The 27,209-nt window shown below is 41.7% G+C and overlaps 1 protein-coding gene across 1 annotated transcript in view; it reads right to left on the bottom strand.

Moving 5' to 3' along the window:
• The window catches only part of REV1 (REV1 DNA directed polymerase), a 475,128-nt gene that overhangs the window by 177,582 nt on the left and 270,337 nt on the right, over nt 1-27,209 (bottom strand). The window contains exon 12 of the mRNA XM_086934725.1: nt 23,729-23,848. Coding sequence (XP_086790851.1) covers nt 23,729-23,848 — 120 coding nt within the window. The remainder of the gene's footprint in view (nt 1-23,728; nt 23,849-27,209) is intronic.

Here is a 27,209-nt window from a genome sequence, read left to right as displayed (position 1 = left end):
ATTTCCAGCTCAGCAGGGAACTCAACAGGATGTCCCCGGTCACTGCTTCTTTTTACATTGGCGCTGGAACCATTAGCGGCCTGAATTAGACAAGATTGAGTAATCCACGGAATGAGGTGGTCATTAGACTGGGAGGATAAGATATCCTTATATGCGGATGACATTCTTCTCTATGTGACTTCCCCGAGAGTATCATTAATTGGTCTCCTCGATATATTGGCGATATTCGGGAGCTACTCTGGATTTACTGTCAACTGGTTCAAGTCAGTGGTATATGTCATTCAAGGGGACCCCCCCAGAATACTGCCAAACTGCCCAATCCAGATAGCGCCCGAAGGCTTCCAAAATCTCGGCATCTATGTGACGCTAGATTCGAGGCTCCAATTTGCTTGCAACTTAGATCCTCCCATGCAAAGACTTAAGAGCGATGTAGTGCGCTGGAGATCCCTTCCCCTTTCCATGTTAGGAAGAGCGGTCCTCTTTGAAATCATGGCCTTGCCTCGTCTCTTGTATGAGCTTTAAAACACGATGGACCCGATTCCCAGCTTCTTATTTCAAGGAAATAGAGAGTCTCCAAAGGCAACTCCTTTGGGAAGGCAGACCCCGCATAGTGCTTTCTAAATTAACTCTTAATTGGTATGACAGGGGTATTAGCCTGCCTGATCTAAGAAGTACTATTGGGCGTCCCACCTTGCGGCTATCAATCATGAGATCTATGGCCGTCAGGATGATCCGGATATGCCATGGATAGGTGGTTGGTCCCTGGAGGAGACTATAATAGAGCTTTGTATGCCAAGCCCGTAGATTCCCGCTGACTGGACCCACGGTTCACTCCATCCAAATTTGGCATGCGGTCAACAAACACCTGCAATGAGAGAATAAATTAACTTTGGCCACTCCATTGTGGAGCTCAGAGAAACTGGGAAGCCTTTGAAGTTCCAAAGGGTTTGATAAGTGGGACCTCATAGAGATTTCGCGAATTAAGGACATCTGGGGGGAGGGAACAGTCCTTCCTTTTGCTTCACTTAAAAATCAGTATAGCTTAGCTGACAGAGTATTATCGATATCTTCAAATCCGGCACACTCTACTCTCCCAGATACCGCGTAACACTTCACTCCCAGAAGCCTTCCCCCTGGAGGATAGAATATTAGATGGACACCTTTCGGAAAAGACCATATCCCTTATATATAAGAAGCTAATTAATAATAGGGCAGATCCACTACAGGTCTACAAGGGGAAATGGAATAGTGATGGATTGAAACTTGATGATGAAGACTGGCAGGTGGAGATTTCATCCCCACGAGAAGTCGCAATACAGGCCAGACTGCGATTAGTGCAGCTCAAAATACTACACAGAATATATGTAACAGGACCTCGCCTGGGCCAGATGGGAAAGGCAGAGAGTGGAGAGTGTAAAAGAGGGTGTGGACAGCCAGGGACGTTCCTCCACATACTGTGGAACTGTCACCATATACAATTATACTGGAGAGACATACATAACGTTTTGCGGGATGTATTGGGGGTAAACTTGAAGCCAGAAGTGCGGAGGTGCATCCTTAATGTCTGGGAACCTACAGATCTGAATGCTAACACTCCGCAATGGGTAACACTGGCCTATATGATTGCGAAAAGGAATATCGCGCAGCAGTGGGGAGCAATTCCGCCGCCCCAATTAAGGAAATGGAAGGAAGACCTAGACTGGAGCATGTATAGAGAAAAGCCAGTTTACGTGGCCAGAGGGTGCCTTGGGAAATGGAGAAAGGTGTGGGGAGCGTGGAATCACTATAGAGGCGACATTTGTACCCCACCTAGTCGACAGGTTGACACCGACACTCTAGATACCCCTTGATTTAATCAGCTTAACAATTGTGTCTTCTATTGCCATGTCAATGAAAATAATGTGAAATGATGAAGTCGCTTGCCTGAACATACTTGTTGTGAGGCATGTCGAGACTGCTTAATAAAAAGAAATATCACAAAAAACACTCTTCAAACTTTACACGGCAAACTTGGGGAAAGCCCTACAAGGAGCAAGTTTGGCAACCCTGAAAATCGGACAGCAACAACTACACGTGCTTCAGTATGCTGAAGATCTGATGATTCTCAATCACATTAGAGTAGGTTTGCAAAGAGGTTTCAATTCATGAAACATCGAGCACCAGGAAAACAAGCTCGTGGCTAACCCCGGAAAAACGAAAGTCGTGGTGTTTGGTAAATGTTTGAAGAAAACAGGCTTAAAATGGAGACTTAGCAGTAACAACATAGCCACAGAAATAGCATACCACTACCTAGGAGCGTGGTTGAACAATAAAGGCAAAGGCTACCTTGCACCAGGGTAAGACGCAAGCCAAAATACAAGTCACCATCTATGCACTGTACAAACTAAAAGGTAAATGACATAGCCCTACCTCGAAACCTATTATAAGAGTAACAAAATCCAAACTGCTTGCTGTTGCTGTGTACGCATCTCACGCATTCCCAGGAAAGATGGAAAAGATGATGGGAAAAGCCCAGTGCTGGTGCTAAAACAGGCTTTTCGGGCTCCCTAAACGCACACGAAGGGCCCCGATTCGGCTCGAGTTTGGCTTGGTACAACAAAAATATGAATACAGGAGCACATTGGTAAAACTCTGGTTTAAGACAGTAAAAGCCCAGAAAGGATCCCTGAAAGAGGTATTGAGAACCATATTTGAGGGAGCATCGAACCCATGGTAGAATTACTGACTGGAGACAGTGGCTGAGTTGGGCTTAACCACAGCTCCCTGGTCCCAAGAGGCACTAAACTAGTCAGCAGTAAAGAGGGCGCTAAATAAACAAACCACCCTGATATCAAGGAATGAATATATAGCTAGACCGGCCTAACTAAAGCATACGAGTCGCACAAAATCCAGAAATATATGAACAACCCACTAGGAAAGAGGTACTTGAAAGATATTCAATGGGCTGCCCTGCCTTACTGCAAGATCGACGCAAATTGTTAAAACCAATGCTTTTATGGCACGGGCTCAGAAAATGCATTGACGCAATGGCCCTGCTCCAGTCCTACACAGAGCCCTCGGATCTGGCTACATTTGGCAAATTCATGACTATAACAACACAATGAGGGAGGTACCCAAAGACCAGTGAGGGACCGGGTAAACAAATATGCAAAGAACACAAAGAGTCCCTAGTTGGTGGGGGTAAATACCCTACAGCGTAGACTAACCCAACCGGAAGGCTCAAAGGGTAGCTACGATGTCAAGGACAAGATAGTCACAGGCATAACATACACAAAAATCACAAATACAGGCTAACAGTCAGTATAGGAACCCTGTCTACAAATCACCACATAAATTAGAGAACTATAATTTTTACCAGTGTGAAAAACAATTTATTAAAACCAATACAGTTTCAAGTTTACATTCATAAAACAATTATACATTCAAACATATGTTAAAAAACCAAAGAGTCAACGCGGCGTTTCGGTGTCTTGTGTCGATGATAACACCTTCTTCAGGACGGGGGTTTTTAGTTAAAAAAATCTCTAAAAAGGTAAGATTAAAAAAACACATAATCAACAGGGGCCTATTATATACTGACGTTAGCATTGTTATGACATTATTACAGATGCGGACTGTGCACTAAGATTAAAAAACATTCATAATCTCTATATTACCATTTGTATGTACAGGGAAACAATCACTATTCTCTTTTACTTTTATCCATGTGGACACCAAATAAGGTTACATACTGTCTAGGGTTGCCATTTGTTACATCAGCATTGAATGTTTGAAACAAATACCCACATTTGTCCCTGGTGGACACAGATATTATCTAACTCTTGTATTTATCCTTCTGTGAACTCGCTGTTAGCTTGCATAACACATACCCTTTTGTCACAACAAGATTAACTTTATACTATCTTATAGTTATTCTTATGGTCCCATACAGTTTCTCTATTATCACTTAACAATTATAGACCTACCTCAGAGATTGAGGGATTTAGGGCATATGGAGTCTCATGAGGGTACAGTTTTTTTCAGTCATTAGTCTGACTCTCATGGACTTATCTTCCTTCGATGTAGTTTAAAAACAATTTTGTTCCACCTAAAGGGTAAATTTCATAATTCAGATAAACCCCAATTCTATTATACTTTTTAACCTTCTAACTCTATGATAGATATAGAGGTTCATTACCTGGATATAGGTATTCAAAAAAATTATCTGTGCTGTATCAGGGGTGACCACCGTATATCAATTCAGCTGTTTGGCATGTAACAACAGTAAAGATGAAAAATGGAGAGAATTATGGAACCTCAAAAAGAAAATTATAAGGACAGAACTGCATGCTGATTTTCTGATCGAATACTGCAAAAAAGGTATTATCCCTAAGGGGTTGCAGATAACAAACGAACCTGGAGTCTTTGTTAAGGTCCAAAAATTCATTGAGAATTGGACGCTAATAGCAAATAGATGTAGCAGAGACTGGATGCTACTCATAATTGAGACAGCACAAGATGTCCTTGTCATAGAAAGAGCAGAAATAGAAGAACTAGAAGCCAAACTGAAGGACTGTGATGCGCTAGAAGACGCTAAGCGTAAACTGGAAGACATCCAAGCAGACATTGCAGGGTATCTTGAATTCATGACTAACAAAAAATCCAATAAATTCAGAAAGGATGTGGCACAATACGATATAGAAAAGGTCTATCCGTACCTGCAGAAGGATTTCTATGAGAAACCCCAGGAAGATTATAATAATAAGAGACAGTGAACTCAGCCAAATAGAAACTTCCAAAATAGAAAGGTGCGTTTCTTTGACACCTCGTATACAAGTTCTGAATCAGAAAATGAGGCACAACAAGAAAGTAGTAATAAAGATGCAGACCCAGCTAGTAATAACACAAGGCAGAGTCTTCCTTTTTTAGAAGAACGTCAAAAGAACTTCGGAGCCCAGAGGGGCAGAGGGAGGGGAACATATATCCCCCAGAAACAATACCAACCACGTCACTACAACACGAGAAGCAAGAAGAACTGGGATTAAATAGGAAAGCACCCATTATCAACCTATCATCCCGATTAATTTCGGATGATGACAAAAGTGTTTTAGAGAAGGGCTTAGGGTTTGCCATTGCAAATCCTATAGATAAATATAGCCTAGAACGCGACTTACAAAGTTTCTTTAGAAAGGTCCGTTTGAATGCATTCTTTGAGGGTAAACCTAGGAACACAAATGAGAATAAATCAGGCTTAAAACCTAGGTCAAAATGGACTCCCCAAATTAATATGGTAAAAAAAGATGTAGAGGTATTTGAACACTGTGTGGAGAAAAGTATTTCTGAACTCCTAGATAAAAAACAGTGGGTAGAATACAATTTTTCAATGAAAGAAAGAAATGCACTTAAATCACTGGAAGAGGATGTTACAATTACCATAAAACCAGCAGACAAGGGGGGGAGCATTGTTATAATGGACACCCAGGATTACAATGCTCGCATGTACTCCATGCTTAACAACAAAGAACATTATTGCCCATCCACAAAAGATGAACTCAAGTTACTGGCAGATAAGATTACTAGCTTATTACAATGGGCAAAGGAAGATGGTGTCATCTGCCTAGAAGAATACCACTTCCTACATAACGAACACCCCACCATACCTGCGCTATATGGTCTTCCAAAAGTGCATAAGAATATATCAGATCCTCCAATGAGACCATTTGTGTCAAGCATCAACTCCATAACGGAACCATTAAGTAAATATATTGATATCTTCTTACAACCTCTCGTTAAAAGCCAAAGGGCATACATAAAAGACACCACATCTATGATTGGCAAGATTGAAGGTCTTCCCTTTAACTCAGACACCCAGTTCATGGTCTCATTAGACATAGAGGCCTTATATACTAATATTCCACAGGACGACACTATAGACATGTTGTCCGATATGCTGCAAATTGGTGACCAGGACTTAAGTTCACACTCAACCTTTATAGTTGAGTGTGCAACATTGATACTCAAAAATAATATCTTCCTGTATGAAAAAACCTTGTTCAAGCAAACTAAAGGGACAAGCATGGGGGCCACCTGTGCGCCGAGCCTAGCATGCCTCTACGTTTCAAGATTTGAAGACAAGCATATCTTCAACTCTTTGGCACCATTCTTTGAAAACGTGTCACAATGGACACGTTACATTGATGACATCTTTTTTATTTGGACAGGCTTAGAGGCAACTCTTCTTGAATTTATCGACTGGCTTAACCTAGGAGATATTAACTTAAGATTCACGCATAGCATTAGCAACCAGGAATGTGCTTTTCTGGATAGAACAATCAAACACAGTGAGGGCAAACTCTTGGTGGAGCTGTATACGAAACCTACGGACAGGAACACAATGTTACACTTTAATAGTCACCACCCGGCCTGTCAAAAAAATAACATACCATATGGACAGTTCCTAAGACTGAGAAGAAACTGTACCAATAATACAGACTATGACAAACATGCTCAAATCCTCACTGAAAAATTCCTAGAAAGAGGGTACCCTAAAAAATTAATCCGCCATTCCTACAAAAGGGCTAAATATTACAACAGGGATGAATTCTTTAATAAAGAGGAGAAAATCCAAACAGACAGACCACTTATTTTTGTAACAAACCATAGCAGTTTAAACAACAAAATTAAGAACATAATAAATAGGAACTGGAATCTGGTGTCCAACCAAAATGGCAATATCCTTCCGAAACCCATGTTCGCCTACAGGAGGAATAAAACAATTAGAAATAGCCTTGTAAAAACATATAGGGAAATCAATCATGAACGACAAACGACCATAGATAAGAACCCATTACCCAAAGGTACTTTCCCATGCAGTGGATGTGGCAATTGTAAGGATATTATTAAAGGCACAGAAATAAAAATAAACAGCACAATCCACAGAGTTGCAGATTTTTATAATTGTAGGTCAAAAAATCTCGTCTACCTTATTCAGTGTCCCTGCAATTTGACCTATGTAGGGGAAACATCTAGGGAAATACGAATTAGACTAAATGAACACAGGTCAGCAATAAGAACCAAAAAAAGCACCGCACCTTTGGTAGACCATTGGTTACAGGCCAAACACACCAACCAAGATCTTAAGTGGTGCGTTCTTGAATCCATAAAAATGAACACAAGGGGTGGAGATGTGAACACCAAGCGGAAAAAACGTGAACAATTTTATATGTCGAAATTTAATACAGTACGACAGGGACTTAACAGTAAAGAAGACTGGGAGAGGGTCTTATAGACACCCCCAGAACAAAAGTTCATTATAGTCTAGAATATGGTAGCTTGTAGGGATAAACCAGAACATGATGTCTGGCTTATAGGGCTCCTGTGATGAACCCTACATAATATGCACCTGAAACATAAGCATCAATTGCTTTATTATTCATCATTATGTAACATCAAATTTAGTTCCTGTAGTGATTCTTAGATAATGTGCTAATATAACATAAGCATCAATTGCTTTATTATTCTTCATAGACTCATAGCACCTAGGGTAATAAGAACAACATAAGATGTACATTGAAGTCCAGCTGGCCTTCATATAGTGTCCGACGCATTTGTCGGTAAACACATGACCATTTCACTATACTGGCGTATTTATAACCATTATAGTGTCCCACATTAATATATTCAGTCTGTTAAGCATCCGCAATATATAACATCAGGGATGTTACAATAACTGAATCTTGCAACAAAAACTGAAACTTGCAGCAGACTATACCTTGCAGTGGGACCATAATAGAAATTTGGAGGTTTTTACACTCCAAGATGGCCGACGCGCTTTTCCCGAAATAACGCAATTACGCAATCCTGATACCACACTCCTTAATACAACATACTGATTGCAGTAAAACACTTAGCCAGTGTAATTGCTGCCCATAGGAACATTAGGGCTGTAATAAATAACTTAGATCTGCCTCCGAATAAGCTAGAAATATGGAGGTCTTTACACTCTAAGATGGCCGACGCAATTTTCCCGAAAAAACGCGATTATGGAAACCAGATACCACACTCCCAAATATATCATACTGAGTGCAGTAACACATTTAGTGTGTACAATTGCTAAACAAAGGAGTACCAAGGTTGCAATAAAAAACTTAGATCTGCACCCGATAAAGTTCTCGGACCATACTATACGCTGGGAGTCCAAACACTCCAAGATGGCCGACACATTTCTCCAAAAAACGGGTGTACACAATCCAACATATAACGCCTTTAAAATAGCATATACAGAGTGGATATAGTTATATACTAAAAATTATTTATAAAACGAAGTGAATCAGAGAATAGGCAAAATTAGGGATATTATTTGCTATCGCGATTCACGTATACTATATACATTGCGCGCCATTATTTTTATTGTAAATAAAACACAGCAAATGGACAATTAGAATAATAAAGGAACCTCGGTAATGGTTCCTAAAATCAGAACAAGAAGGGAGTATTTTGAATCGAGGTCAGATTGATTACTGTTTAGACCTTGATATGGACTTTTAGAAATGGCCGACGCTCCATACCGAGATCTACCATAAAGTGCATAGCATATACGCTTAACGAGGTAGAAAATTGCGCCCAATTTCCCAATAAAAGGGAGTTCGGAGCAGGTAACAATCATTCCATGGGGAAGCTGTATGAGGACCCGGTGACAGGGAGGCCGATACACAGGAAGAAGGTAAGAACCAGGGGAAAACCGCTATCCGTTAATTAATGCTAGGATATCCTGGAACCATGCACCCTAGAGGAGGGCTTAATATTATGACAATACCTTAGCGCTCCACTATACATTTGCATGGGTAGCAAAGGGGACTCTAGAAACAACTTAGTAACAAACATATAGAGCCCAAATATAAAGTTGAGCATATATATATTTAAGAGCACTTACTCCTTACCCATAACTCAGTAAGAAGATATGCCCCTATCTCAAAATGAAGGAATGGTCCAAGACCACCGAATAATGAAATAGGATGAATGTAAACACAGACATATACCAAGGCAAACAATCTTGAATCCTGGATAAAGCTCCCGCTGCCAAGATTAGTTTGGGTAGTACATAAAATGTCAGAATCCAAATGTTAAATAGTAGGAAATAAGGACATCTGGTTAAACCTGCTAAATAGAACTTCGATATTACCAAGAGACTAATACATACATATGTTACAAATTAACTAATTGGTCTCCAAAGCCCATTATGTCATAACCGATCAAAGGGAGGTAGTCACATCACTGCCCTAATAAGTTACTAAAACTTAAGACATACCTAAAGGTTAAGAAAGCAGCTAGATAGTTCATAAAATATCTCTACCTTCTTTCTGCATTTGTTAACAGCGCTATTCTGAGAGTCAAGAAGGAATAGTAAGCGAATTGGGAGAAGGGAATGTAACAAATCTGAAGACTGCTACCCACAAGAGATAAGTTGGACCATCCCCAACACTATACAACTAAAGGTAATCATGGGTAGAAATCAATTTTCTGACCTCAACCTAAAAGACTCTGGTTCTAATATTGTGTCTTAATAAAAGGAACGTTGTATTTCTGCCCTTTACAGTTACATGCCAAACAGCCGAATTGATATACGGTGGTCACCCCTGATACAGCACAGATAATTTTTTTGAATACCTATATCCAGGTAATGAACCTCTACATAGAGTTAGAAGGTTAAAAAGTATAATCGAATTGGGGTTTATCTGAATTATGAAATTTACCCTTTAGGTGGAACAAAATTGTTTTTAAACTACATCGAAGGAAGATAAGTCCATGAGAGTCAGACTAATGACTGAAAAAAACTGTACCCTCATGAGACTCCATATGCCCTAAATCCCTCAATCTCTGAGGTAGGTCTATAATTGTTAAGTGATAATAGAGAAACTGTATGGGACCATAAGAATAACTATAAGATAGTATAAAGTTAATCTTGTTGTGACAAAAGGGTATGTGTTATGCAAGCTAACAGCAAGTTCACAGAAGGATAAATACAAGAGTTAGATAATATCTGTGTCCACCAGGGACAAATGTGGGTATTTGTTTCAAACATTCAATGCTGATGTAACAAATGGCAACCCTAGACAGTATGTAACCTTATTTGGTGTCCACATGGATAAAAGTAAAAGAGAATAGTGATTGTTTCCCTGTACATACAAATGGTAATATAGAGATTATGAATGTTTTTTAATCTTAGTGCACAGTCCGCATCTGTAATAATGTCATAACAATGCTAACGTCAGTATATAATAGGCCCCTGTTGATTATGTGTTTTTTTAATCTTACCTTTTTAGAGATTTTTTTAACTAAAAACCCCCGTCCTGAAGAAGGTGTTATCATCGACAAGACACCGAAACGCCGCGTCGACTCTTTGGTTTTTTAACATATGTTTGAATGTATAATTGTTTTATGAATGTAAACTTGAAACTGTATTGGTTTTAATAAATTGTTTTTCACACTGGTAAAAATTATAGTTCTCTAATTTATGTGGTGATTTGTAGACAGGGTTCCTATACTGACTGTTAGCCTGTATTTGTGATTTTTGTGTATGTTATGCCTATGACTATCTTGTCCTTGACATCGTAGCTACCCTTTGAGCCTTCCGGTGGGTTAGTCTACGCTGTAGGGTATTTACCCCCACCAACTAGGGACTCTTTGTGTTCTTTGCAAATTCATGACTATGACACAAAGGGTTCTAATTGAAAACAGCACAGAAGAAAATTGTGTGTTGCAATTGTTGAGACTCCTGTAGTAACAGAAGGAGCCGAACAGTGAAGATCCCCTCCAGAAAAGGACCGCATGGTCCCTACAAAACCGCAATGCATTAAGTTACTTTTCTTTTTTTCAAGAACATATAAGGAACAGGGAACTTTCCAAACGTAATTTTAAACTAATGTATTTTAGGGTAGTACCCAGTTTTACAAATGGTCTGCGACCGGTGTTCAAATGATATTTTTTTTTTATGTATATAATGTGATTTATGTATTATAATGGTGTGCGATACGTATTTATACAATGATTTTGATATTGTACTGCAACTTTGCAATGATTTTAAGTAATTATGCAAATAAAATAGTTCATTCATTCTTTCATTCATTCTGCATGCTCTTGTCTGGGCAGAGAGTGCAATGGATGGCAACCTCAAGCTCCCATAGCTGCAGGCTGCTAAAATGCATGCACTGTGTAGTATCATCCAATAAATGAAGTCCAGGCAGGTAGAGGTGAGAAAGAGGAAGTTTATTGTAGAATATAAACTAGGGACCTCATCCTCCAAAGACCAGCAGGCAACTGACCAGAGAAGGTGGAACACCTTGAGTAAGGCACATTCCAAGATGGAACAGAGGTAGAATACATAAGGTAGAGGCAAGGAGATGCAAGGGAAGAGAAGGATACCACAAGACCTCCCTCTTATCAATAAAACACAAAAGGTAAGTGGAGGATGTGGTGAGCATTTAGGGAAGAAAATGTGAAGCAAAACAGTTACATTTGCAGTAACAAGTGAGCAAGAACTCAGTCAATAAAACGAGAAGGAACAGAACTCTTCCTTGTAGATCTTCTAACAGGAACAAAGGTTGAGGGTACAGGAGAATGACACACAACATTGTCTTCCATATTCTTGGCGCGACACACAGCTATTCTGCTGAGGTTCCACACCTTGTGATCCTGTGTCTTAACTGCATTACCTAGAAGTTTTATAACTTTGATTGGTTGGCTGAATTTTGAAACACCAAACTTTCTTTCTGGCAATTTAATCCTTACCACATCTCCCACTCTCACCACGGTTTTTTTAGCAGCTTTTCTTATGTCATACTCAATCTTCCTTTTAGCTGCCTTACCCAACTCCTTCTCTTTCCAGTCAGCGCTCAAAGTGTCATTAACCCCAATCTTCGTACCAACCCAAGAAGGCTTGAGAGGAGTGCAAGGAGACCTTCCCTTGAACAAGACGAAAGGTGACACACCAGTAGAGGAATGTGTGGTGAATCTATACTCACATACTTTCTTTTTAATAGCTTCCTCCCAATTGTAGCTGGAAACCAGAGCTAATTGCATCGTTTCTTTCAGGACCTTGATGAACCTTTCTACAACACCGTTGCTCTCTGGATGATAAACAGAGGCACGCTTGTGCAGAATCCCTCTCTCTCTAAGAAAACTCTCAAACAAACCAGAGACGAACTGCACACCATTATCCGTGAGCACCGAGTTAGGCAGACCTTCACTGGAAAACAATTCATCCAAAAAAGTAACCACAGAAGAGGAATCCACCTTGTTCACCACCTTAATAAACGGCCACCTTGAAAACATGTCAACACACACGATAACATATTTGTCTTGACTGCTAACTTTGACAGGACCTAAGATATCCAATGAGACATCAATCCATGAACCAGTAGACCGTTTTCTGATTACCATGGGTTGAGTTCTGCACTTGAGTATCTTATCACTAACTGAGCATTGTGGACAATCTCTCACAGATCTTTCAATTTCAGTGTCCATGGCAGGCCACCAATAGATTTCCCTGACTCTTGATTTGGTTTTTGCGATGCCCATATGACTAGAGTGTGCATACTCCACAATCTTATGTCTCAAACTAGTTGGAGGAACAAGTCTGCTACATCTCATTAACACTCCATCAACCAAAGACAACTGATCCTTCACGGTCCAGAAACACTTCACAACATCATTGCAATCCTTTTTTAGACACCAACCATCACGAACATGCGTAATGACTTGTTGAAGGTCTAAATCAGACCTCAATTCACTGATCCACTCGTCCTCCGTAATAACACCCTCGGTGACCACACAAACTTTTATATCCTCTGACAAGTCTTCATTACAACAGAAGAAATCATCACGTTGTTCTTCAGAAGAAGCTTTGCCCGTGAGCCTGGACAAACAATCGGCAAGTATATTATTAGATCCAGGTAGATAAGACACACCGAATTCGAAGTCCTGCAAAGCGACAACCCATTTTCTTATCCTGTGGGATATGCAATCAATCCCCTTTTTTCAAAAACTTCTTTAAGAGGTTTGTGGTCAGAGATAACAGAAAATCTTTTGCCCCAGACAAATTTCTTTAATTTATTAACAGCCCAATAAACAGCCAGAGCTTCTTTTTCCACCACGGAATAATTTTCCTCAGCACCTCTTAGAGGTCTTGAAATGAAGAGTATGGTGTTGTCAGTTTCTTCACCCTTCTGCAAAAGAACAGCTCCAATACCTTTGCAACTGGCATCAGTCATTATATAGGAGTCTTTTGTGGGATCAAAGCTAGCAAGATTCTGCGCATTATTGAGACAATTCTTAATAAGATCATACTCCTCACAACAACCTTTGTCCCAAACAAATTCTTGTCCTTTTCTAAGTAAAACTCTCAACTTTTCAGTCTTCTGGGCAAAACCAGGGACAAATTTATTATAGAACTCTGACATCCCAAGGAACTTAACTAACTCATCTTTATTACTGGGATAATTGAGATTGGATATGGCTTCCACCAACGAAGGTTTAGGTTTGATACCAGACCCTGACACAAGATGTCCTAAATATTCAATTGTCTCAACCCCCAATTTGCATTTATCTAATCTAAGTGTGAGACCCGCTTCTTGCAACCTATGTAAGACCGCACACACTCTGTCATCGTGTTCTTTAGAACCAACGCCATGAACCAATATGTCATCTTGATAGACCTTAACACCACACAGACCATCCAAAATACCCTCCATCACTCTTTGAAACACTGAAGCCGCAGAAATGAGCCCAAACGGCATTCTAAGAAATTTATACGTTCCAAAGGGAGTGATGAAGGTTGTGAAGTCTTGGCAAGATGGGTGTAGTTTTACCTGGTGGTAGGCAGAGGAAAGATCTAGCGTGGAAAAATGTGTGGCCCCACCTAAAGACGATAGCATTTCAGTAATGTTCGGTAGGGGATAATGGTCAACAATCACAGCTTTGTTTAACTCCCTCATATCAATGCATAATCTTGCCTCGCCATTGGCCTTGCGGACCATCACTACAGGCGAAACCCATTCTGTACCTTCGACCTCCTCTATTACACCATTGTTTTTCAGTTTCTCAAGCTCAGCTTTCATTTTGTCACGAACCAGAAGTGGGACGTTTCTTACCTTCGCCACAATGGGAACAGAGTTTTCCTTTAATTTTATCAAGTGAAGGTATTTTTTAAGACACCCCAGATCCTTGGAAAACACTCCAGGATATCTTTTGGCCCAACCAGTGTGATCCGAGACAGCTGCTACATCAACCGGCATTTCTCTCAAACAGACCGAAGGAGACTGATTGGGATCAAGGTAGACCCCGAGATCTCTCTGATGTAGCCAACTGATAAGGGAATCTCCTTTCATAGAAATATAAATTTTACCGGCTGTGATTCTCCCTTTAAAATCAATTGAACCTAGAAAGTATCCTAAAAGACTTATTATTCTGCCACCATACCCTCTAGGGATTAGATCCGGTTTGAGTAACTTTACTTTGTTACGTAAGTATTTTTCAAAGAAAACCCTGGGAATTAGTGTAATCTTGGCACCTGAATCAAATAGCATGTTAACAGAACATCCCTCAATGGAAACATCTTCCATTGGGCCGTCAAGACCCACTGCATTCACTTGACATACAACTGAGTCTGTTTGTTCTTGTTCATAAATATCCACCACTCGCACTTTCTTTTGAGCCTTACCGGACCTACAACATTTTGTGAAATGCCCTCTCCTCTTGCAAATAGAACAAGTAGCTTTCCAACCAGGACAATCCTTGGCGTTGGCTAAATGTCCTACATTTCCACAACGATAACATTTAAAGCTGGTTGGTTTAACATCCGAACCAGAATTTTTGTTATCATTGGTGTTTCCCGTGTCAGAGGTGTTAGACTTTTGAATTGTGGGAACTGAGGACGTTTTTATTTCTTTCACTTCAGTAGACCCTTTTTTTTCTTCTGAGGTGTTCTTACGGATAACCTCAGAGCAGGTATTAGAGTGCTCATGAAGTTTAAGGGCAGTGATTACTTCATGTAAACTGGGATTATCCTTTTGCCAAAGATTGTCCTTAGCTTTCTCGAGAGAAGAACCAAGCATGAGCTGGTCTCTAAGTCTCTCATCTAAGGTACCAGCAAAAGAACACGTAGAAGCAAGTTTACGAAGAGCAGTAACATATTGTTCTACAGTCTCATTTTGTTTTTGCATTCTTTTCCCAAAGTGAAAACGCTCTAAAACCATGCTTAACTTTGGAAGGTAATGGAGATCCATCTTTCTTATGCAAACCTCATATTCATTAAGTGTGTTGGCTTCTGCATCAGGTAAATCAGGCAAATTTTCAAATACATCCTGACCCTCCGAGCCTAAACAATGCATAAACAAAGAAGACTTTCTCTCAGCACTGAGAGAAGTGCCACAGACCCTGGCGTAGTGAGCAAACACCTTCTTCCACTTGAGCCAAGGAATAGGAGGATCTCCTGGCTCAGATAGAAAGAAAGGAGGGGCAGTGACATTTTGCATGTTTTAAAGCAATACAGTAAATTATGGATGCTGCCTGTAAAGTAAGTAGGAGCAACCTAAAAGCGGAAAGAAACACAGTTTGTAAAATCTCACAAAAAGTAATTATGCCAACATGCTGTGCCAGTCAGCGTTGAGAAGAGTGGCAATTTTCACACACGAAATTATGGATGCTGTCTGTAAAGAAAGTAGGAACAACCTAACAGCAGAAAGAAACACAGCTTGTAAATCTCACATAAAGTAATTATACCAACATGCTGTGCCAGTCAGCGTTGAGAAGAGTGGCAATTTTCACACATGTGCTGAAACTTTGAAGTCACAGGTGACTGCCTCACTAGAGATTCCATATAACAGTCTTTTTAAAAGTTACTCGAAGGTGAGTGTCGATGAGCAGAAAAACAATGCTGGGAACCAGATGTCAGTCTCGAGCTGGCTAATGATGCAGCTTACCGCTTGTCACCGCTTGCAGCTTCTCTTCGTGTTTGGGTACAGATCAGCACTAGGCTAATGATACAGCTTACCGCTTGTCACCGACAGCTTACCGCTTGTCACCGCTTGCAGCTTTACTGCTTGTCACCGCTTGCAGCTTTTCCTCTCGTTTACCGATCAGCACTTTCCGCTTCTCACCCCAGGTTCTGTTTCTGCCGATTGCGCAGGCAAGCGGAGCGGAGGAAGATGCTGTGTAAACAGGATCGGCAAAATGGTGGAGGGCGTGATGATGTCAAGACGCGGTGTGACGTGTCTGCGTGTAAGACGCGTTTCCGTCTTACAGAGCGGGTGCAGGCAAGCTGAGGAGGAATGGCAGAGCTCGAGCGTTGCTAGGATACCATTTGAAAGGCAACGGGGTGAGTGGCTCGCTCAAACGAAATGAAGATTAATCCTTTTTAAAATGATCGCTGAGGATAATAAATAACAATATGAACGTAGGATGTTCAAATAGTTTGAAAATGAGAAGTAGCCACAACCTCCGGTTAACCAAATAAAACGATCCAGGTTATGCGCTGGTTTTAGTAAATACCAGGATATGGAAATAGACAGTACCTTTTGGTTGCTTTGTCGCTGGTGAGGTGAATGAAGTTCATGGAAAGTTCAAGATCCTTGAGCTTGAAATTGTCATGAAACAGACAAATATGTTGAAGTTTCAGAAAACAAGGAAAATGTCAAAAAATCGAGGTGTTGGTGAGTTGAGGTCCCTGAGCGTAGGTGTAGTCCAATCGTCGCCAAAATGTAGTATCATCCAATAAATGAAGTCCAGGCAGGTAGAGGTGAGAAAGAGGAAGTTTATTGTAGAATATAAACTAGGGACCTCATCCTCCAAAGACCAGCAGGCAACTGACCAGAGAAGGTGGAACACCTTGAGTAAGGCACATTCCAAGATGGAACAGAGGTAGAATACATAAGGTAGAGGCAAGGAGATGCAAGGGAAGAGAAGGATACCACACACTGCTTCCCACTTTTGGACTGGTCCTAACAGATGTCATCCCTTGCTACCAATTGTGCCACTTCTCCAGCACTAAGGGGTCTGAGGACTTGCCGACCGCGCTAGTTGCCTCCTCCTGGGGCTTTTCTGGCTGTCACAGCAGTAAGACATTGCAGGGTCACTCGCACGCCACAAATTAAATCTTCACTGAGCTGGTTCCATTCCAGTGTCAGGAACTTATTCCTTTTCTGATACAGCCAGCATCAACAGTAGCCATGCTAGAAACGCCTGTGAGCAGATGCAACCTGGCCACTAATGATGAAGCATTCAGCTGGGCTACTCACACAAAGTCGGTCCTCACACAAGGAGTCCCGATCAGAGCCCAACCACACAATGGAGAAAGTCCCCAGATGTCTTCAGGTGGCTGCATCAGTCTCCCCAGGGGGATGACTATACAAGAGTAGGTGGGGCGGATGGCAAGGTCTTCCTGAAGTTCAGAGGATGTGCTTTCAACCCTGCCATCACCATCTTATAATCTATAAGCATGAAAACAAACACTTATATGGGGCCTAGAGAATAACACAATACTGAATCATAATGTTGTGTGGGTGATGTTTATATACTGAAAGAGGGATCAACTGAGGAGCTGGAGGACACTTCAATGGGATATGTTTTCTCTCTTCAACAGACTACATCACTAGAAGAACACCAAAAAGGCAAAGTGTTATATTTTTCTGTACTTTTCCTATTACCCCACAAAAGCAGGTATCTGTTTGGAGAGATCAGTCCTAACTAATGCCCCTGACATATGTTAGGCTTGAGTGAGAGCAGAAACATGCTGACTGCGAGTTTGCATTGCACAGACCTCCTAGAATCACTGTTCTTTAACCATGCATAGACAGGGCTGATGACAATTTTAATTGATAAAATTACCTCTTCACATGCATTTCTAAATAACCTGTCCCTTTTCACAGAGGAATCACTTCTGGTGGTTTTTCCTCCTTCACAACTTACACCAGGTATAGATGTAAAGTTCGGTCCCATGTTGTTCAAGGCCTTACACGCTGGGCAGAGCGTCTTAAACTTTGCACGACTTGCAACAGGAAGCCAGTGGAGTCTACGGATTTGGAATGAGACTGACTCATACTTGGGCAGAATTAAGAGGAGCCTGCTGCTGCATTCTGCACTATTTGCAGTTTTTTTCTGATGTTGTTTTTGCATATTCTGGTACAACTCATTGCAATAATGCAATATTGACAATACTAGTGCAGTCACCATCATCTTTCTAGAATCCATAGGCATATAAGGAAGAACCTTCCTTAGTTTCTTGAGCAAGTAAAACGTGGTGGAGACTGTTGCATTTGATTGCTGGGCAAATGTTAATTTCTTATTGATTAGAATCCCAAGAATTTTTGCTTTTTCCACTGGTTTTGGCAACTCTCCCATCTCTGAAGGCCACCAGATGCCATCCCATCTTGGTTGGAGGTTTCCGAAAATCACTATTTCGGTTTTCTCTGAATTGACTTTAAGATAACGCATTCTGGGAGCAGAATACATAGCCTCATGTTGCTAAACATTGAAAATGTGTGTACACATTTTTATACTGCAACCACTGTCAGTAGAGCAGTCTGAGCTTACAACATTTACTTAGAGCGCTCACCCTAATAATAAAGGCTGTGCATTAATGAACTATATATACAAGTTTAAAAGCATTACAACATGGACACAAATATTACCTTAACTGCAGGCAATGCCTTTCCCTGATCTATAATGTGGTACTGTAAACTGGCAGCCAAAGGGTTTGTGTTGTAGGGGGTTGGGGCTACTTGTCCAATGAAATGAATGAAATGAAATTTGATTTGTAAAGCGCATGGCTGCCCTAGAGCGTCCCAGCGCTGCCTAACTAATAACAGAAAACTCTGAGGATCTGGAATTTTTATGAGGTTTTAGGAAAAAGAAATGTTTTAAGTGATTTTCTGAATTTAAGATAAGAAAATTCATTCCGGATATACCTGGGGAGAGCATTTCAGTTTTTTGCCGCATTTATAGAAAAGCGGCGGCCTCCAGTACGAGCCTTCCTCACTCTCGAGACAATAGCAAGATTATCCCCATCCGATAGGAGGGCCCGAGCCGGTCTATAGGGACGAATCAGGTTTCTCATGGCCGGGGGGCCTTTGCCTTGCAGTGTCTTATGAGTGATACAAGATGATTTAAAAGCGATTCGTTCATGGACTGGAAGCCAGTGGAGGGCTCTCAGCAATGGTTTGACCGAGGCTCTTCTTGGCGCCCCCATAAGCAACCTGGCTGCTGCGTTCTGCACCCGCTGCAGGATATTAATTGTGGCTTTTGGTGCTTCCAGGAAAAGAGCATTGCTATAATCCAGTCTGGATAAGACCCTGGATTAATAGCTTCCTGGACTGAAAAGGCAGGAGGGGGAGAACTTTCCGTACTGCCCGAAGCAGGCCAAAGCATCCCCCTGCGACTTTCTGGGCATGTGTCCTAAAGGTTAATTGGGGTTCGAACCAAACCCCCAGGCTTTTAATTTTCTCTTTTGGCTGGGGCAACTCACCCATACAAGGCGGCCAATACTCTGTGGGCAAGGATGTAAATTGATGGCCCAAGACCATGATCTCGGTTTTAGCTCCGTTCAATTTGAGCTTTGATCCTGTCATCCAGGAGTGAATTGCAGTTAGGCAACCCGAGAGATTGTCTGAACATCCCACTTGCTGTGTCAGCGAGATGACTAATTGTGTGTCATCTGCGTAGGTGATGGATTTAATCCCAAAAGGGGCTACTACCTCCTCCAGCGGGGCCATATAGACATTAAACAAAGTGGTGCTCAGGGACGATCCCTGGGGGACCCCACACTGGAGGGGTGTAGACTTACACATGACACCATTTTCCCAAATCCTAAAGGATCGTTTGTTCAAAAAGGATTCCAACCATCTAAGGGCTGACCCTGCAATGCCCAGTTTGGCAAGACGGTGGACCAATATTTCATGGTCCACCGTATCAAATGCAGCGCTCAGATCCAGGAGGATCAGTGCCGCTGATCCCCCTGAATCTAAGATGCATCTTGCCTCCTCAGCCACCACTATGAGGGCTGTGTCAGTGCCCTGTCCTGGGCGAAAACCCGTTTGGGAGTCGCTCAGTAGGCCATTACTTTCCAAGAATCCTGAGAGCTGTTGATTCACTAGCTTTTCTGTGATTTTGCCCAGACCAGGTAACAAAGAGATCGGGCGAAAGTTAGCTAGATCGGTGGTGTCTAGCCCCGGTTTCTTTAGGAGAGTTTTAATTCTGGCCTGCTTCCAGCTAGGGGGCACTGCCCCGTTGGTGAATGAGGAGTTTAACAATTCTGTAGCAAGGGGGGCAATGGTACTTGCAATTTGTTTGAGGATGTGCATAGGCGCCGGGTCAGAAGGAGAACCACTATTCACGGTGGATAGTGTCTTACAAAAGTCCTCCCTGGTAATGCATCTAAACACGTGGGGACCAGTTGTCGGGAGTGGGGGAGTAGCAACGCCTAAGGTTGTGGCAGTCTGTGGTAGACTATCAAGAATTCTTTGTATTTTATCATCAAAGAACTCCACTAGCTGGTCACACCTTGCTTCGGTATCCTCTTGTGCGATTGTCGGGGCCGGGACTTTAAGAAGTTGCTTGACAATCTTAAACGTTTCCTTGGAGGAGTTAACCGAAAGTTTAATTTTTTCCTCAAAGAAGGATGCCTTAGTTTTCTGCCGTGCAATTTTATAGAGTCTCAAGGCAGACTGGTAGGAGGCTTTGCTGTTAACTGCCCAGTCTCTCCTCCAGATGCGTTCAGACTTTTTGCAGGCTTTTCTGAGGTCTCTACGTTCTGTGGTGTACCATGGGGATTTAAAAGTACTGCTTTTTTTAGTCACCATTTCGAGAGGCAGAACCGTATTCAGGGAGCCATTGAGCCAGTTCTGAAAGTTTGTGTCTGCTAAGAGGACATCTGATTCAGCTACAGGGGCTGTTTGTTCTAAAGTGCGTTTCAGATCTTCCACCGATAACTTTGGCCAGGCTCTCTGTAATATATACGAGGGCGAGGGGCACTTCTCTCTTCTGAGCGGATTTCACAGGAAAATGGAACTACAAAATGGTCAGACCATGGTAGGGGCAATGAGGGTTTAACTATGAGCTGGTTGTTATTTGAGAAAACCGGATCCAGCAGATGTCCTCTGATATGAGTGGCTTCTTTGTTTAAAAGTTTTAATTCGAAAGCCTTAAGACAAAATACACATAAAAACCTGTTGCCCTTGACCCCAAACAATATGTCCCGGGCTTTGGGCAATAGGAATTCCACATCTCTGCATAATTGTTGTCTTATGATTCTTTGGTGGCATAATGGTTTATATTTGACACCTTATATCTGGTTATGTGAAAAAATGGTTGAGATCTGTGGGCTGCGCCAAGGGAACATTGGCAAGTTAAGGGATGTTTTATTTTTGTACATGCAAATGATTCTTTATCTTTTTCTCTTGCCACAGACATGAGAATTAGACCTCACCATGGGACGATTGGGAACTGTCAATTTATACTTCTATGTTCGTTATTTTTCGTTCGGATTTGGGTGTGCATACTACTTGGGCCAGATGTTTAAAAAGTAAATGGTTGCATTGTTTCTTGCTATTTAGTACCAGGACAAACTTATAGGACAAGAACCACACTTTATATACTTCATCATCATCATCATCATCAGTAGCATAAGATTAAAAAAAATATGGCATAAGGGAAATACAAGGATCAGATGGTTTGCCAATAAGAGTTTCATTCAACTTGTGTTGAAAATCTTGCATCTAAGTTCTAATGCATGGGAATCAAGCCCACTTCCAGGCACAATAAGAGAAGGCCTGATGGCCTCTCTATCTACACCGCACCAAGGCCTAAAGACCACTGTCACTCCTAAACTCGGACTTCAAAATACTTACCAAGATACTGGCCAACAGACTCTCTCAATTTCTCACTGCATTAGTACCCAAAGATCAAAACAGGTTTATTTTGGGGCGCAGTAGGTTGCTGAAAAACCAATACGTCTTCAGGGTACTGTAGTAGACACCTCATGACCTACATGATGCCCTGGTGTTGTACCTTCAACACACTGAGCTCAACCTACTAATTTGCCGTACAGCTCTGTATGGGACTAAGAGCCAATTTGTTACCCTGTAAAACACCGGTCCAAAGGCCAAACTAGAACTATGAAATCCACATAACAAAGTATTATGCAGTGCCAGATAAGGATGACCTCTGCATTGATGCTATGTATACTGGTGTTAGAAACCCTAGTCATCAAATAGCAAAGGGCACATGTTGTATCCCTGTACACGGACAATCTCTTGCTATTCCTGAGGGGTGGAAAGCCAAGACTGGGACCTATAACTAAAAAAGGAGGACTGAGCAAAGATTGTAGTGATTAGGATCTACAGGCTTCTCTAGTGAATAGTTTATTTTAGGTATCTAAGAGAAGCTTCATGGTAATTATGCCATTAGCACATACCATTATGATCTACCAGGAGTAACAGCCTCTCACGTTATTTTGCCTGAAATTTTATTCTTGCATGAACCAGTACAATTGTGGCACAAAGTGATGCTCAACTTACAGAAAAACCTGTTGGGGTGGGTGCAGCCTTTAATGTAGAAAGTGTATATATTTGAATCTTTCCAATCTTCTTTTACAGCGCCTTCACTTTACAACGAGAAAGGAGCATCGGGTGAGACTTATTGACATGTTGAACTGACACAATCCAACTAAGTTAATTGACTTAAAGAACTGCTACACCCATAGCAATAAGAGTGCTGTATGAGGCTTGCTAAATACAGATTTAGTGTTAGTTAGTTGAAATGGACACTCTACAGGTACATGAGCTGAGAAAATAAAATAAATATGTTCAAAGTAGGGCTAAAATACTGTGCAACCTACTAGATTCAAATGGTGTTAGAAGGGAGGGCTGTACCAACAGAGAACAGGAGTAGAGACCCAACCTAATAGCTCTGTCTCGAGAATGAATACAAAAAAGAAAAAGAAATCCATGGGATCACAAAAATACACACATTTTCAAGAGTTTTAAGAAAACTCAACATCAACAAGTCAAGGAAAAAGATGTGACTCGATCAGCTACAACTCTCACACTGGTCTGATTAAAATAGGGAAAGGAGTGAGATGTGCACATGGAATACATTTGAAAGGTAGAATGACAGTATTTAAGACCGGTAGATGTGTTCCATGACCATATTTCTGTGCCTTGACACAAGTTTGATGCCAACTGCCAGTTTCCTTTAGGGCACCAAAGTGAGGGGACTTGAAGTCAATTCTAAATACATCAAATGGGAATTAAATTAAGAGAGCCTTTTGCTAAAGCTACAATGTGGTTAGTATTTTCAGGAGATTTTAAGGAAATACTATTTTAAAAACAATTATGGTAAGCGACAGCTGTGCAATAGTTCCTGCCAATAAACTCTTTGGAGAGCTCAATTCTTTTTTAGCCTGTGTTGCCCTCCCAGCCCCCTGCCCCAACATATAAAGTCAAAAATACACTGACACTGGTCTTTTATTATACTGCATGTCACCATGATTCATTTTCCAAATAGCCCAGTAGAATATGAAGAAATTGCTCATTTATCTCGAAAATAAGTTTAATGGTGTGAGAAGAATGACAATTTCCTAATTTCTCATCAGAGATTAGGGTTTAATTTGGATGTGTTTTGCTGCAACACTAACAAAACACTGCAAAAACACAATTTTAATCTTCAGTCACTATTTCAAAGACAACAGGAGAAACAGTACCTGGAAGGGTAGTAACTAGCTGTTCTCTTATGAAGTCATCTACTTCCTCTGGTTTTAGGTGGTACTGTCCATCTGGTTTTGCTTTGCGGGTTGCCATTCTGGCCAGTAAAATATTGGAGCCTAGAACAACAAAGTAACATTTATTTCCCATAAAACATTAAAGTAGCATCACTTCATAATCATCACTTTTTGTGAGATCACCATAGACGGATCATGCTTATAACAGTTATATTATGATTCATGCTGCACAATTAAACTGCATGAAACATTACTAGGTACAAACAAATAGAATAAAATCACACAACTGCCAAACAATATTCTACTTATTACACAATAAATATTAGTCTGGCCATCCAATACAGCACAATGCAGTTATTCAATAAATTGCATTAAAATCTGAAATATTCGACTTGCAACATTTCACAACTGTGAAGTGCTAAGAGAAGTAAAACAAGTAATTCTGTGAGAAAAGATGAGAGCTCAAATGTTTCAGTTAAAACTATGGCTATGAGGTGAGTCGAAGATTCTGTGGGAAAGAATTCCAGAGGGAAGATTTCAGTGGAAAAAATCTGGACTGCATCATATATTCCTGGTTGGTTAGTAACAATGAACTGAAATTAAATGTAAGGCTCAGAACAAGAGGGAGCACATGAACATGGGATAGGAGGGATACACCCAAAATACTGGGTCATAAATATTTTGCCAAATTAAATTTGGTTGCTCGTAAGCAAGAGTACTACTCACAGGACTCAGGCAAATTAAGTTGGTGGCAAACCTTTCAAGTCAATGTTAAGAGTTTCTTTCTGACCTCACCAACAGCTGTATAAAAATGCAGTATCAGTGGATATTCAATCATAGTACAGATTCAACATCAAGAACATGGTTTTTTCGATTTAACCCAGTCCACCTAAAGGCATATTTTATCAGAAGATGGCTCTGAACTTTGTAATTTTACTTATATATCACTTACTAACCTCCACTAGTTGTTGAACCACTTTTCAGGGAGTAGCACGCTACTCCGGACCCCAAAGAGTATTAGTGATTGATTAATATAGGGAAATCTAAGCTGTTATTCGAGTAGTGGACATGTGAGTCCGAGCAGAGGGTGAGAGGAAGAAAGACTCTAGAAGGTGTTATTTGGGAGATCATAGTAGTAAAGAACAAGTTACTTACCTCGGTAACGATATATCTGTAAGAGACATATATTAGTTGTAGATTCCTTACTTTAGAATTACCCCCAGGCGTCCGACTGGATCTGGAGAATTTTTTCTCAGCAGTACCCCTGCGCGACGGTAGATGGCATCGGTCGACTCCTCTTTCGCCGTTGTGTTCACCAGGCTGACGTCGCAGTATCTACTTAGACGCCGCCACTGCGCGCGGACGTCAGTACTTTTACACGGCATTCCACACCAGAAGCGTAGTGCCATGCAAGACACTGGTGCACAAAACTAGGGCCCTGAAAGGGAAGTCCCTTACTCTAGAAGTCAGTTTGCAGAACGGGGAGGGTGGGTGGGACGGTAATGAATTATATAATTTATTTATGTCTCTTACAGATATAGCGATACCGAAGGTAAGTAACTTGTTCATCTGAAACAGACTATTAGTTATAGATTCCTTACCTTAGAACAGATACCCCAGCAATACCAACCCCAGTGGTGGGTCTGCGAACTAAGTTCACACTAGAAAGTCCTGGACAACTGAACGGACAAAGAAGCAGTCTCTCCAGACTTGACTATCCAGGCAGTAATGTTTAGTGAACGTGTGCAGTGATGCCCACGTGGCAGCTTGGCAGATGTCACTGAGGGGGACTTCACGTCCCAAAGCAGTAGTGCCTACTGTCGCCCTGGTGGAATGGGTGCGCAGTCCTACGGGAGGCTCCATTTTAACCATGGAATACCAAATCTAAATGCCAAGGACGACGCACCAGGAGATGGTCTGTTTTTGCATGGCTCCACCTTTCTAGGCACCCACATAGCCAACAAAGAGTTGATTGTCCACTCAGAATTATTTTGTGCGATCTAGATAAAATGATAAGGCACGTTTTGGGTCTTATCTCATCCTTGGAAGGATGCACGGGTAGGAAGAAGGTGGGCAAAGTGATGGTCTGTCCTATGTGGAAAGAGGTACCCACTTTGGGTAGAAAAGAAGGCCTTGTTCGAAGGATTACCTTGTCCGGATGGACGATTTACAAAAGGGGGTGGTGATGAACAGAGTGTCTGAATTGAGCAGACCACTCTTACCCAGTCCAAAGATCAGGGCTTGATCCATCACCGTTATTTATCTCACTGCCCCATCCCAGCTCAGAACCTGGCTATATGCAAATCAGTCTGTCCCTGGCCCAGTGCATCATGGGAACAGGGCAGACTAAACTACCAAGCCAATTCTTTACCAGAAAGGAGACAAGCTACCGGGGACCGGTTTCTGGCATTTCAGCCTCTTCGGCCCGGCTTGCTTGAATCCTGATGGAGCAGTGAGAAAGGGACTCATGTCTGAGTATACCCTGCCACACCTATAGTGGCCAAAATCGATTTACAAAAGGGGGTGGTGATGAACAGAGTGTCTGAATTGAGCAGACCACTCTTACCCAGTCCAAAGATCAGGGCTTGATCCATCACCGTTATTTATCTCACTGCCCCATCCCAGCTCAGAACCTGGCTATATGCAAATCAGTCTGTCCCTGGCCCAGTGCATCATGGGAACAGGGCAGACTAAACTACCAAGCCAATTCTTTACCAGAAAGGAGACAAGCTACCGGGGACCGGTTTCTGGCATTTCAGCCTCTTCGGCCCGGCTTGCTTGAATCCTGATGGAGCAGTGAGAAAGGGACTCATGTCTGAGTATACCCTGCCACACCTATAGTGGCCAAAATCGATTTACAAAAGGGGGTGGTGATGAACAGAGTGTCTGAATTGAGCAGACCACTCTTACCCAGTCCAAAGATCAGGGCTTGATCCATCACCGTTATTTATCTCACTGCCCCATCCCAGCTCAGAACCTGGCTATATGCAAATCAGTCTGTCCCTGGCCCAGTGCATCATGGGAACAGGGCAGACTAAACTACCAAGCCAATTCTTTACCAGAAAGGAGACAAGCTACCGGGCATACAGCCAGCTTCTGAAACTGGGATGGTGCAGTGAGCTAAAAAACGGTGTTGGATCTAGCCCTGATCTCTTGACTGGGTGAGAGCTTTCTGCTTAATTCAGAGACTCTGTCCCTCACCACCCCTTGTTGTAAATATTTTTGTCCACCCTAAGCGTGGAAGGGTATTCTCAGATGTGAGACCCTTGCTCATTGCACCATCAGGATTCAAGCAAACCGGGCCGAAGACGGCTGTAATGCCAGAAACCGGTCCCCGGGAGCTTGTTTCCTTCCCAGTGTAAGAATTGGCTTCTGTAGTTTGGTTTGCCCTGTTCCCATCATGCACTGGGACAGGAACAGACTAATTTGCATACAGCCAGCTTCTGAAACTGGGATGGTGCAG

The sequence above is a fragment of the Lissotriton vulgaris genome, chromosome 8 (genome assembly GCF_964263255.1).
Source record: "Lissotriton vulgaris chromosome 8, aLisVul1.2, whole genome shotgun sequence".
NCBI lineage: Eukaryota > Metazoa > Chordata > Amphibia > Caudata > Salamandridae > Lissotriton > Lissotriton vulgaris.
This window is presented reverse-complemented; position numbering and strand designations above follow the sequence as displayed.